Source organism: Madurella fahalii, assembly GCF_045866475.1.
Source record: "Madurella fahalii IFM 68171 DNA, scaffold_3, whole genome shotgun sequence".
NCBI lineage: Eukaryota > Fungi > Ascomycota > Sordariomycetes > Sordariales > Madurella > Madurella fahalii.
In genome coordinates, this window is record NW_027263973.1 from 5,017,174 (window position 1) to 5,030,300 (window position 13,127).

The window sequence follows — 13,127 nt, forward strand, 5'->3', positions numbered from 1 at the left end:
CGTCCGAACCAGACGTCGAGTCAAGCCACCGATGCAAAGCTCGTGGCTCCGCAATTTCGAGAAGCAATTTTTTCTCCGAAGTGTCGATTCTGGGAAATGCAGAGTCCGGAAACCTCACCCTGGGCGAGCCGGCCAGGCGCTGCAGAAATTACCTTACCATGTCATGTGGGAGACGGATTTGCTGGTTCTCAATGCAACGGAGATTGATGAGGGGGAGGTGGAAGGGGCAACGAGTCGAGTTGCCACGCATGGTCCAGCTCGTTGGTCTGATTTGAGCGGATGGACTGCGGGTGCTAATTTCTTGTCGGCGAGGGTTGCAAACCAGCAAACCAGCAAACCAGCAGCCTTCAGTGTCAATGGGATTCAGGAATCAACTGCAACTTCCAAAGCAGACAACAGTTCTTGTGACTCGCTGTTAACAGTGGCCATGCAACCCTGTCCTGGATTCCCAAAATTGTGAATGCGAGTAAAAAGAAATAAAAAAAAAAAGGAAGGAAAAGAAAATGCAAACCCCGCAAAAGAGGGCCCGGCTTGGCAGAAGCCTACCCACAGGGCTTGTCAAGCCCCCAACTGCCATCTGCCGTGCCCATCCACATGGCCCATCGTTCGCTGGCGTGCTGCGAGAGTGCAAACGGTGGTCGGTCTCAGGTCGCCACCCCCAAGCACCCGCGGTTATTGGTTCTGCAAACAACAGTTCGAAGCGAAATCTGGGGGTTTCGAACCACAACCGGACGGAACGGAACCGTCACCGTGATCGCCCTCAAACAACCACCCCTACTTTGGACGAACGCAATCTCGACGCACTTGTCTGGACCATTCGACAAACATGGAAGGAAGCCTGGCCTCGCTGCCTCCGTCCCCAGAAGCATAGCGGCAGGCACATATACCGCGTACACGGAATAGAAGGCGTCCTATAGCATGGCGGATCTGGATGGTCACGAACCATCCGAGTCGTGGCGATGGGCAGGCCTAAGCGACAGGGGCTGCAATGCAGCACGACATGCACGACCTGCAGCTGCTGCGTCGGCTCGACTGCGCAGCCAATTGCCCTGAAGCAGGAGCTGATGAGCGTTGGAGAAAGAATGGGTGGCCAGCCGATCCGGTTTGGCCCCGATTCCCAGTATCATGAGGTGATGGCCCTCCTCTCGGCGGCACTCTGACCGAACAAGCCCAGTGCCAAGGCCGTTATGGACAGGGATGGCACAGTTCACGCCGACCAGCAATGGCACTTTCTCCGCTGCTTCTAGTGCCATCAATTTGTCAAGTCCGTCTGCATGTGGAGAGGCTTCTCTGCAGCCAGCGATGAAGCGCAGCATCCAAAGTGGAGTGCCGCCATGGGGGGCCAGCGACGGGAGCCCTCCTTCAGCGCCAGTCAGCACCCGTGTCCGGCGCGCCAGCACAGAGGAGCTGGCGCTGTTAGCTGCTTCTGTCAACACGTCCGAGTGCGCTTTGATGTTGGCCGGGGGGGGGGGGGGGGGGGGTGGAGCCTCTGCCAGTCCCTGCCGCAACAACGCCGTCTTCGCTGCGCTACACTACGACGATAGCGCAGACGAGCTTCTCCACCAAGGCCAACATCTGGCACCCCTGCCCGAGGGCCAACCCTTGTCTTGCCCGCTGCTCGTAGCTCGCTGGCGGGACAAAAAGAGGGCCATATATCTTCAAGCAGACCCTGAGCCGGTGGTTTCCCCAGAACCCACTGCCAGTCCTTTTCCACACAGGCTCAAGCTACCCGCCCCGCGCTTGCACACCTCGTCCGCCCGCCCGTATACCTCTCCCGTCCCGCCGCTTATATTGCCTTCGCAATATAAACTTGATACTTGATATTGTGCTGGACCAGAGACAGGCGCCCCCCTCGCCAATCGCCGCCAGTCTCATCCGCGAGCTCTCTCACGGATTTCCTGCTGTGCATGCACGCCAAGCCGACATACACGCTCGCAGAAAGTACCCTGGGGAAGCAGGAACAGCGACAGAAAAATTACCGATTTGCTCGCCTGTTCGAATCCGGCATCCCTTGGCCCTTTTGGCACCCCTCGTCCGCTCCGGCCCCTCTCGAGCACTATACGGCACATCGCTCGGGACGTGAGGCCGTCGCTGGGGAAAGCATCTGGGACATTCGGGGAGACGTACCACAGCTTCCAGGGTTCTTAGGGGCTCGGAAGAGTGTGAGTGAGAATCGTCCGGCACCAGCCCCAGCTTTCGGCAGCGCAAGAGTCAAGACGGCCAAGCCGTTCTTTTCGCTCGATCCGTCTTCCGTAGGTTGAAGATCCATCTTCCCCCTGCCCTCCACGTTCTCGACAAGGCCCATTTCCATCCCGTCTCCCCCTGTCGGCTGGCCCGCTGTTCAACACCCCCCCCCCGACCCCTACCCACCTCAACCCCGCCATGCGGTTACTGGTGTGCATCCATCGTGCAGATGGCCGTGCCGCCTTCTCTCACAACCGCGCTGATCTCCTCCCACTGTTTTGGTGTCTGTCAATGCTATCCGACTTACCATCAATGCTCATGCCCCTTGTCACTGACCTTTCCCCACTAGGAAGCTCACTTCGGTCCGTCTGGCTACCGTTCTCCAAGTCTGGGTCCGGCAGCCCGAACAGCATCCATTCGCCAAGAGCTCGGATATAGATACCTCCCACCTCCCATCGTCGCCGCCAACACCTCTCACCTAGACGTCTCGACCCTCTCCGACATAGACGTAGCAGAGCTTCAACCAACTGCCCGCATTCGCTCGAAGCCGCCGGTCTTCTCATGTCCTAATTTCGTGGTCTTGACGACCCTTCTTATTAGTTAATTCACCACTCCTCCTCTCACCATCGACCGGTATCCTTCTCGTACCGGACGCCAGTCGTCTCCGGTCAAGATGTTGTCAAACCCGCTCCACCGGTTTTCTCCCTATCACGCCATCCCCTCGGGGACGCTGCTTTCCAGCGGCCATGTCCCTTCCAGTCACCTCCACGCTGCAGGGCTCGACACGCTAGCTCCGGGATCCCACTACGCTCTTCAACAACTCCAGCAACACGTCGGTGTCCACAACCCACACCTCGCCAGGGCCGGGCCTCAACCAAAGCATCGCCAACACCCTTATGGCCCTGCCGCCAGAGCCGCCGGGGCTGCTGGTCCCATCCGGAGGAGAATCAGCAGAGCGTGTGACCAGTGCAACCAGCTGCGGACAAAATGCGATGGCCAGCATCCCTGCGCTCATTGCATTGGTAAGTTTGGACCGCAGTCCCTTGGGAGTGTCGTCACCCTCTAACATGAGCAGAATTTCAACTGGGCTGTGAATACATCCGCGAGCGCAAGAAGCGCGGCAAGGCCTCCAGGAAAGACCTAGCACAACAGGCTGCCGCCCAGGCCGCGGCAGCGGCAGCGGCAGCCCAGAGCGGACAAAAGTCCCCGAGCCAAGGAGGTGAGAATGGCCAGTCGACGGAGAGCCGGAGCGATACTCCAAGCACCAAGCCGTCCGTGTCCACGGAGCAACAATCAAACTCAGACAAGAACATGAGCGACATCGCCGAAGATCCGGCCAGGGGCCAAAGGACGGGGAGCATGGATAGCCTGGGAGATTTGAGTGCCCATCAAGGACAGATGACGAGCCACCCCGGAGCTCTCGACAGGGATCATCTGGACAGCCCGACCGCTCTCGACCTCAATGGCTACGGCACTGTCCACCCAGCATACGAACGCCAGGTGATGGGCTCACATATGATGGGCGGCGCGCCCCACACGCCCTACGGCTCCAACCAGGGCAACATGTCCAGCTACCCCGATCTGCCCTATGCGCTGCAGACACAGAGCCCTACCGGCTACTCGGCAAACGCTTCGAACGGGTTCCGCCTCGGGAACAGCCCACTGAGCGGCTACCCCATGGGCGGAGAGACGACGTCGCCAGGCTGGATGAACATGTCGTCGCCGCCGCCCCAGTTTGCTTCGCACGTGCCGCAGAGCGGCTACGGCCACTCGCAGCTGCGGTACCCCGTGCTGGAGCCCTTGGTGCCTCATCTGGGCAACATGATCCCGCTCTCCCTCGCCTGCGATCTCATCGACCTCTACTTCGCGAGCTCGTCGTCCGCCCAGATGCACCCCATGTCGCCCTACGTTTTGGGGTTCGTGTTCCGAAAGCGATCGTTCCTGCACCCTACTAAGCCTCGCCAGTGCCAACCCGCCCTCCTAGCAAGCATGCTATGGGTTGCTGCGCAAACAAGCGACGCTCCTTTCCTGACGAGCGTCCCCTCGGCGCGCGGCAAGATCTGCCAGAAGCTCCTGGAGCTGACCGTCAGCCTCCTCAAGCCGCTCATCCACACGCCCTCGGAAGAAGCCTCGCCCGTCTCGAGCCCAATCGTCGACGGTGTTGCCCTGGGCGGTCTCGGTGTTGCCCTTCCCGGATCCATCAGCATGGATGCCCTGACAGGCGAGTCGGGCGCTTTCGGCGCCGCCGGCACTCTTGACGACGTCGTCACCTACATCCACCTCGCGACTGTGGTGTCTGCGAGCGAATACAAGGGAGCGAGCTTGCGGTGGTGGAACGCCGCGTGGTCCCTTGCCCGCGAACTCAAACTCGGCCGCGAGCTCCCTCAGAATGCGCCCTCGAGCCGCCAGGGTGGCTCTACCGACATGGACGGTGAGGACGGCGGAGAGATGGGTAGCGTTCCTGGCGTCGTCACCGAGGAGGAGCGGGAAGAGAGGCGGCGGATCTGGTGGCTCGTCTACATCGTCGACCGCCACTTGGCGCTGTGCTACAACAGGCCGCTCTTCCTCCTCGACATTGAGTGCGAGGGACTGCTCCAACCAATGGATGAGCTCGACTACCAGAACGGCAACTTCCATGCTTACACCGACCCCAACGTCCTCGGCTCGGACCCCGAAGCTGTTCAGAACCTCCGGGTGCGGGGGCCCTCATTTGAGTGCACCGGCCACAGCATCTTCGGTTACTTCCTGCCTCTCATGACCATCCTCGGCGAGATCGTGGACCTGCACCACGCGAGGAACCACCCTCGCTTTGGCGTCGGCTTCCGCTCGTCGCGCGAGTGGGACGACCAGACGACCGAGATCACGCGCCACCTCGAGTCGTACGAGCAGAGCCTCAAGAAGTTTGAGCAGCGCCACCTCAGCCTCAGCGCGCAAGCGCAGGCCGCCGATGAGAAGGCTGCCGAGGCAGCGGGCGTTCCCACGGCCAACGAGCTGCCTCACGACATCGGCACTCCGTCAGTGCACAGCGTCCACAGCGTCCACACCAACTCGAGCCGCATGACTGAGAGCGACATCCAGACGCGCATCGTCATGGCTTACGGCACCCATGTCATGCACGTCCTGCACATCCTGCTCACCGGCAAGTGGGATCCCATCAACCTCCTTGACGACAACGACCTCTGGATCAGCAGCCAAGGCTTCATCACCGCCACGGGCCACGCCGTGTCGGCTGCCGAGGCCATCAGCAATATCCTCGAGTTCGACCCCGGCCTTGAGTTCATGCCCTTCTTCTTCGGCATCTATCTCCTACAGGGCTCCTTCCTCCTTTTGCTCATCGCCGACAAGCTACAGCTCGAAGCGTCGCCTAGCGTGGTCAAGGCCTGCGAGACCATTATCCGCGCGCATGAGGCGTGCGTGGTGACGCTCAACACTGAGTATCAGGTATGCACTCCTCTACCCCGCCCGGAAACGGAAAAGGATGGTGATACTGACTCCCAATCGCAGCGCAACTTCAGCAGAGTCATGCGTAGCGCCCTCGCCCAGGTCCGTGGCCGCGTGCCTGAGGACCTTGGCGAGCAGCACCAACGCCGGAGGGAGCTCCTGGCGCTGTACCGGTGGACAGGCGATGGGACTGGGCTGGCGCTTTAATCGTCATCAGAAACTCCTGCTCCGTCTTGCTCAACTCTACTTGTTAGCTCTCCTTCATCCCCTTCTGCCTCTTGTTTATCTTGTCTATGTGCGACCACAAGTATGCAATGGTCTTGGCGGGTGGCTAGTTGCTTTTATTTCCGTTTTTCCCTCGACCGGTGGTGTCCGTTGGCAGGGCGTTTTTTACCGGCTGGCTTTCTGTTTCGTTTCCTCGGGTGTTCTCAAAACCAAAAAGGCTAGGCAAGGCAAAGGGGTTTTTGGTCTTTGGTTCTTGGTGGTGTCGGCGATCTAGGGGTATGAAACTTGGGGTTACTTTACGGGCAGGATGCAGAATGCCTCCTTGAATGAATCGGTAAAACATGACTCCAAATGTCGGTGGCTTGGCGGGCTGGAGGCTGGATACGGAGCGTGTATATGCTCTGGCTTTGTTATATACGAGAGAAATACGGGTTGGTGTCTTTTGGATTTGTTTTTGGATTGTTTATTGGTTTTGGTTTTGGCTTGGCTTTGGAGGGGTGCAAGTTATAACTTCTTGGGGGTTGACGGAGTGATAGGCTGCGAAGAAGCCTTGTGTTGTGTAGATACCTAGGTGTTGATATAAGTACATGTTTTATACGAGACGAGCATAAAAAGTAAGGATTGCGGTGCAAGGTGCCCTTGGTCTTTGGTGTGAATGGGCTTCTTCAACTTGGAACCATGAGGTTACTCCGACAACTGCCGCGACAGACTGCCTAGCGAGAGAAGACAGGTTTCTTTGGAAAGTGTATGATTTCTAAGGCCCCTGAACTGGTAGCGATGATTCTCGGACGTAATTGCGTGTTCTTTGGACTTCCCACCATGAGTTGGGCCGGCATCGGCAGCAAATATTGGCAAAGAGGCAATGAGAGGCCTGGGCGACCGATTTGGACAAATCGGCCTATTACCCAATAGGTTAACTGTGTCTAACAATATTCAGTGGAGACTCGGCATCTTCTTCTAGAATCATCGGGACAACAGTCCCAAAACGTATATGTGCACAATAACGGGGGGCTCTAAGAAGTGATGGAAGTTCTTTCTCGGTCAGAAGGACAAGTCAATATAAAATGGTATATATCGAAGTAAAGGTGGTTAAAAACTGGGGTGTTCAGGGGCAAGATAACGAGCCTGTATGTACGGGTTAATGATGAATACGAACAGGCTCCCGTGGTCGCTCCCAACTCGCCATGTGCCAGCGTCGGCTCCACTCTTGACTGCATTGACTCAACAACCAACAACGCGTTTCTACCAACCGCTCATCTTTGTTCGCGGGTCCGAAAGGATGGATTGTAGGTTATGGAAAAAGGAGGTATCCTTAGTTCGAAGATCCCTCCGTATCCCAATAGCTAGACCAGACCAAGTTGGGTGCCGCATATATTCGTCATTGAACAAATATCCACCCAAACGCTTAGATATCGTTTTGCATCCGTGCCTCGATACTCCTCGCGAGACAACGGATCGTTCTCGTCCCCTATCTCCGGGGAGAGCCACTGCCGAGTGACACCTCCAATGCCGCTAACATCGATTAGGATAGCGTCCCAATCCGCGTTAATAACGACGATGGATGGTTTACATCTATGTAGGTCAGTGCGCGCTGATGTAGCTGAGTAAGGGCTATAGTGATCTGAAGAGCCCATCAGCGCTAGCGCCGTTTCTCGGGCGTTGGCAATCTCAGTATATCTCTCAATGTACGGTTCAGATGGTCCTCGAGGAGGATCACTGTTGCTGCTAAACTGTCTGCTCTGGTACGGGTTGTTTGGAGGCTACGGCTGGAATTAACTGGACTGTACTAACTGTGTTGCCGTATAACTCTACTTCCGTGATGTCTTGTTCTAGTACATCGCTGTCGGTGAGTACTTTATATAAATGGACCGGTCCACTCTCTTATACTCGTGAAGGCCTACCTGATTTTATGAGCCCCCTTCTGGAACTCTTCTTCTCTCCAATCTTAGACAGCGCCCTGCTAGGTACGACGCTGCTGCAACGAAAACTTGGGAACCGGATTTCGAGGTGGTCGCGTGTGTAGACCTTGGAATGGTATATAACGGAGGCGTACTCACTGTATACGACCGGCTGTGTCTTGTACGGTAGGTTGAAGCCTTGTGTGTCGCGGTCAAACGAATATAACTTTGGCAACCATGTCATCTAAAAGCTGTAACTGTTGAAACCGATGTAGGTGTAGAGGTCCTCTAGATCTTCTTCGCTTTCGTCTCCTTGTTGGAGATCGGGCTCGGACCGTCCTGGAGAGTACCATAAAATGTATGTTAGATGTGCCATTTCGATCGAGACAACCGTAGGACCAGGTATACCTAGCACTTTTTGGATTCGGCTTCATTCACGCCTCCTTCATTGTAAGTTCTAGGCAAGGACTCGAGGGCTTACAGGTCCCCTGTGACCCAGGCCCAACGGGCGTTAGGAATGAAGGACTCTCCTATAGTGTTGGCCTACTTCTGGCTTCGAATACGCCATTATCGGGGGGTCAGGGCGATGCAAGCTGGTGCCCGAAACTTCGGTGCTTGATAAAGATCCAATGTGGCGTTACTCAAATCTCATGTCACCCATGTGCTAACCTTTCAGCTCTTAGCTGTTCATGAGCTCATGGTGGAGTAGAGATGAAAGCCCGCGTGCTCTGGTGAGATAGTGATGAGGACACGGTTCCATGCTTTTCGCGAAGGCTGTGACACCTTCTTCCTATTCTCTTGTTGTTAGGACGGAGTCGCCTTGTAATATCACACGTTTACCAACGCCGGGTATGGCGTTGTAAAATAACCTGATGGATGCTCGTTGTATGATAACTAAAGCAACACGCAAGGGATTGCATTTCCCGAGAGCCTCCAATCACCGCCTGTTTGTCGCGGGTAAAGCCTCGCCCGGTGCCCCTCGCTCTAACAAGTAACGGTTGGGTCTATGCTGTTCTACGTTGTTTCTCCCCCTCAGTCAAAGTAGCTGCTACTGGTCTATCTAGGGAGAAGCCTGCAGGATCCCGAGATTTCCAGTAAGTATGCGGTCATAGGGCAGTGGCCATGCGGGTATGATTGGGAAGCGTGAGTGATGACCTTTCCCTTTCCTTTTCTAGCTCGACACAACACTCATTATCCCGGTACTCGATTCGGTCTTGGGCGGCTACCTAATTGAGGCAAGCTATAAAACTTGACTTCTCTCGAAAGTTGTCCGCCGTTTCCACCAGCGTATGGTATTCAACAACTTGCGCCTCCTTCACCCCCCAAGTTCACGCTCTTTCCTCTCTTTCTAATAAGGTACTTAGCAACACTCTTCGGTCCCACCTCCCGGTAGTATTTATTTCAGGTACTGCCTAACCTCTGCGCTAATTCCTTTCCTCTCTTCTTTCTTCTCTCCACACGAGAGAGGGCCGCCATACTTCTACCACCTCGACCGGTTCTCAATCTTTCTCCAAACTTCATCTTTATTACTTCCACTTACGCATCAGCACAGCACTGAGATGGAACCCCGTACACAGAGCCAGCCGTCGCTCGACGGCCTCGGAAACCACGTTTATCTCGAGAAACAGGACAGGCTGCGCGACATTGGCATCGATATTCACACGTCTCAGGTAAGGACCCGAGGCAGACATGAAGCGCAGCCGGCAGAACCTGACTCTCTGATGCAGATTGTTGTCGTCGGCGGCCAGTCGTCGGGAAAAAGCTCACTGCTCGAGAGCCTTACAGGTTTCTCCTTCCCGCGAGGCCAGGGTCTCTGCACCCGCTACGCGACGCAGATTACTCTCCGTCGTAGTCAAATTACAAACACTGCCATCTCCATCACCCCCGGACCCCACAGCAATTCGGACAGGAAGGAGCAGTTGCGGGCTTTCCGCTACGATGCGCGTGGTTTCCAGGGCGAGCGGCTCGCCAATATCATCGATGAAGTGAGTTTCCCCGGCTGCTCGCCGTGGGACCCTGTGCTGACGGATATTTCCAGGCCGGCGAGGTCATGGGGATTCGCTCCAATAGAGGCCCTGGAAAAAGTAACCGGCCCATGTTCAGCAGCGATATTCTGAAGATTGAGATTTCTGGTCCTGCGGTGCGTCGGTGTTGCTGGCCACGCGCGGTGCACTCAGCCACTGACGAGCAGCGGCAGGAGCCTCATCTCACGGTTATTGACGTGCCAGGCCTCTTCCAGGTCACAGAGGAAGGCACGTATTCCACTACCGACTTCGCGCACTATCTAACAGGTGCTGTAGGCCGCACCACGGAGACGGACAAGATGATGATTGAGGCTCTTGTTCGCAACTACATGGAAAATGAGCGTACCATGTGGGTCGTTTCGAGTCTTATTATCCGTTGCCTCGACCGATCACGCTGACTATCCCTTGCAGCATCCTCGTCGTCATGTCCTGCCTTGCCGACCGAGCCACAGAAGGCATTCTCCAGCTTGCCAAGGCAGCTGACCCCAAGGGAATAAGAACAGTTGGCGTACTCACCAAAGCCGACCTCGTCCGCGAGCGGGCGGTCTTTCAGACGCTCTTGGACCTCGTGCGGGGGGACACTTTGCGGTTGGGCTACTTTGTCGTGAGCAACCGCGGTGCTGATGAGGACCGTCTCAGCCTGGTTCAGTGCAAGGAGAAGGAGAAAAAGCTCTTCCAGCAGCAAAATTGGGCGGCCATCGCAGGGCTGCGCCGTGCGGGCGTGGATGCGCTGCGAGACGAGCTCCAGCGTTTGCTGATGGATCTTGCGAAACAGGAGCTGCCCAAGCAGAGAGCCGAAGTGGCCAAGCGGCTGTATGAATGCCGCATATCGCTGGACGAAATGGGCCCTCCCCGCGACGGCCCCGCCAGTCAGCGCGAGTATCTCACTAGGCTGGCCTCCAAATTCGAAAGGGCCGCCCATGATGCGCTGGAAGGACGCTATCAGGCCAACCCTGTCTTCGACCATGATCCGGGCCTCAAGTTAATCACCCGCGTTGTCCATCTGAATGACGGTTTCTCGAGCTTGATGTCGAAGAAGGGACACACCAGAAAGTTTCAGGGCGACTCGCCTTCGTCTTCCGAGAGCAAGGCGGTTGCAAGATACGAGACAATGGCGGCTCAGCTCTACGCCACTCTCGAAGAGTACCCCGAGCTTATAGACATTGTCCCGGTCCAGGGGCTCGAATGTACCGGCCCGTCTGACGACTCGATCATGGAGCACATCGCCGCGTCTTACAATGAAAACCGCGGCCCGGAGCTTGGAACTGTAAGCCCCCGCACATGACAGTTACCGGACCTCTGAACTAACGTCATGATACAGTTCAGCGGATCGTTGCTTGCCACAGCCTTCAAGGACCAAGCGAAGATGTGGGCCTCCATCGTCTACGGACATCTCGGAGTGATCACCATCGCGGTCCATAATTTCGTGAGGAAGCTCCTCGAATTTGTCGTCGACGACCCGCGCGTCCTGGGAGAGATTTGGGAAACCCTCATTTTGGAGCAGCTCCTCAGTCAATACAAACGGGCCAAGCGCCATGCCGCGTTTGTCATTGACGTCGAGATGAACAGCATTCCCATGACGGTCAATTCTCAATTCAACTCTAACCTCCGCAAGTCCCGCGCGGAGAGGCTGCTCGAAGGGATGCAGACCATTGCGACCGGCTATGATAACATGTCCATCTCAATCAAGACTGAAGAGGTGGTCCGCCTGACGACGAGCAAAGCCAACGCGGATCAAGTGAGGGAGGATATCCACGATATCCTCAAAAGCTATTATAAGGTCTCGCTCAAGAGGTTCGTAGACACGATTTGCCGGCAAGTCGTCGACTACTTTCTGCTGAGCGGTGCCGGAAACCCCTTACAGATCATTGACCCTGGGGTTATTACTCAGTTGAGCGACGCCCAATTGGACCGCATCGCAGGCGAGGACGGGGTTACCAGGCGGGACCGCCAGCGGCTGGAGAACGACATTCAGGGATTGGAAGCTGCCATGGTGGTGCTGAGAGGCTGAGAGGTATCGTGGAGGGTCAGCGAGGATGGAACGGCAGGAAGGGTCGAATCCCTGAATATCAGCGGGCGGACTTTGATCTGGGGTAAAATAGGCAGTCCAAAACCAAGATAGAAGAAGAAAGAGAAAAAGGAGGAAAAAAAAAAAAAGCCGGCCGCTACGCACGCTCCGCTTCCATCTCTGCCATCCTCTCATCCATACTTCTCGCCATCTCATCTTCCCCCTCCCCCTCCCCCTCCCTCTCCCCAACCCCAATCCCACCATCAAGTCCCCTCCTGCTCACCTCCTCTTTCACCATCCTGCTCGTAAGCATCCCCTTCCCACCCCACGCCCTAATCACCGCATCGTCCCCATCCGCCCTCATCTTCCTCCCCCATCCCTCAACACTCCTCATCCCCACCACCAGGAAGCCTAACTCCTCCCTCTCCACATCGAACACCTCCCACCATTCACACTCAGGCATCTTCGCGCCGACGTCGCGGGCCGCGTTATAGATCGCCGCCACCGCCAGCGCGTTGGGCTGGCTCGTGCAGCACAGCATCTGCGGCGACAGCAGGGCGGCGTTGAGGTAGGCCAGCGTCCGCGGCGCGATCCGCTCCTTGCGCACGTTCAGGAACTCGAGCGCCTGCAGGTACGTGACGGCCAGCGGGTGGGGGAGGGCGACGTGCGTGTCGAAGCCGAGGGCGTAGAAGACGCGGGCCTCGAGGGCGAGGACGCGCGCGTGGAAGGCTTGGTACTGCGATTCCGACAGGTAGTAGGACGCCGGGCTGTTGGTGGCGGGCGGGGCCGAGGCCGGGCGGAAGAAGGAGCTGGAGGGGGAGAGGAGGTAGGCGTAGACGTTGGAGAGGTCGCGCGGGGACCGCGGCGAGCCCGAGAGTTTGGCTGTCAGGTACACGATGGCTGCTGAGACGTCCTAGGGGGAGGTTAGCTTGTGTGCTTGTTGCCTCTTTTTCCCCTTCTCAAAGCGGCCGATCGGGGAGGCGGGGAGGAAAAGTTACGCTAAATTCGTGGGCCATGAGCGGCTCGACAAGCCAATATCGCGCCAGGAGGACATTTGCTTGCGCTGTGACGGATTGTGGGAGTTCGAGGAGGATGCCGGCGGCTTGAGTGAGGCACTGCGTCGCAAAGAAGATGGCGTCCTGCAGCTCGAGTGGGAGCGCGCCAAAGGAGCGCCGCTTGAATAATTGGTCTGGCGTCGCCAGCGGATTCGTCATGTGCGACATGTTGGAGGGCTGTTACGTTGACAATCTTTGAAGCAATCACGAGACGGCCGAAGGAAGAAGCTCATGATCCAAGCTTGGAGCTCCCCTGGCCATCTCTTACAGTGTGCATACACAGTGTATGTTC

At 56.9% G+C, this 13,127-nt stretch overlaps 3 protein-coding genes across 3 annotated transcripts; 2 read left to right on the top strand and 1 right to left on the bottom strand.

Moving 5' to 3' along the window:
* Nucleotides 1-2,857: 2,857 nt before the first annotated feature.
* XLR1 (Xylanolytic transcriptional activator xlnR) lies at nucleotides 2,858-5,832 on the top strand (the record flags this gene model as incomplete). The annotated part of the gene is made up of 3 exons (XM_071062261.1): nucleotides 2,858-3,206; nucleotides 3,260-5,625; nucleotides 5,689-5,832. The coding sequence occupies 3 exons, from the start codon at nucleotides 2,858-2,860 to the stop codon at nucleotides 5,830-5,832; spliced, it is 2,859 nt and encodes a 952-aa protein (XP_070918362.1).
* A 3,475-nt stretch (nucleotides 5,833-9,307) lies between these two features.
* On the top strand, nucleotides 9,308-11,783 carry MFIFM68171_06842 (P-loop containing nucleoside triphosphate hydrolase protein; the record flags this gene model as incomplete). Its single annotated transcript, XM_071062262.1, has 6 exons — nucleotides 9,308-9,418; nucleotides 9,476-9,733; nucleotides 9,787-9,888; nucleotides 9,940-10,121; nucleotides 10,184-11,039; nucleotides 11,094-11,783. 6 exons carry the CDS (start codon nucleotides 9,308-9,310, stop codon nucleotides 11,781-11,783), a joined length of 2,199 nt encoding a protein of 732 aa, XP_070918363.1.
* A 154-nt stretch (nucleotides 11,784-11,937) lies between these two features.
* MFIFM68171_06843 (Cyclin) lies at nucleotides 11,938-13,003 on the bottom strand (the record flags this gene model as incomplete). Its single annotated transcript, XM_071062263.1, has 2 exons — nucleotides 11,938-12,693; nucleotides 12,779-13,003. 2 exons carry the CDS (start codon nucleotides 13,001-13,003, stop codon nucleotides 11,938-11,940), a joined length of 981 nt encoding a protein of 326 aa, XP_070918364.1.
* Nucleotides 13,004-13,127: the final 124 nt, after the last annotated feature.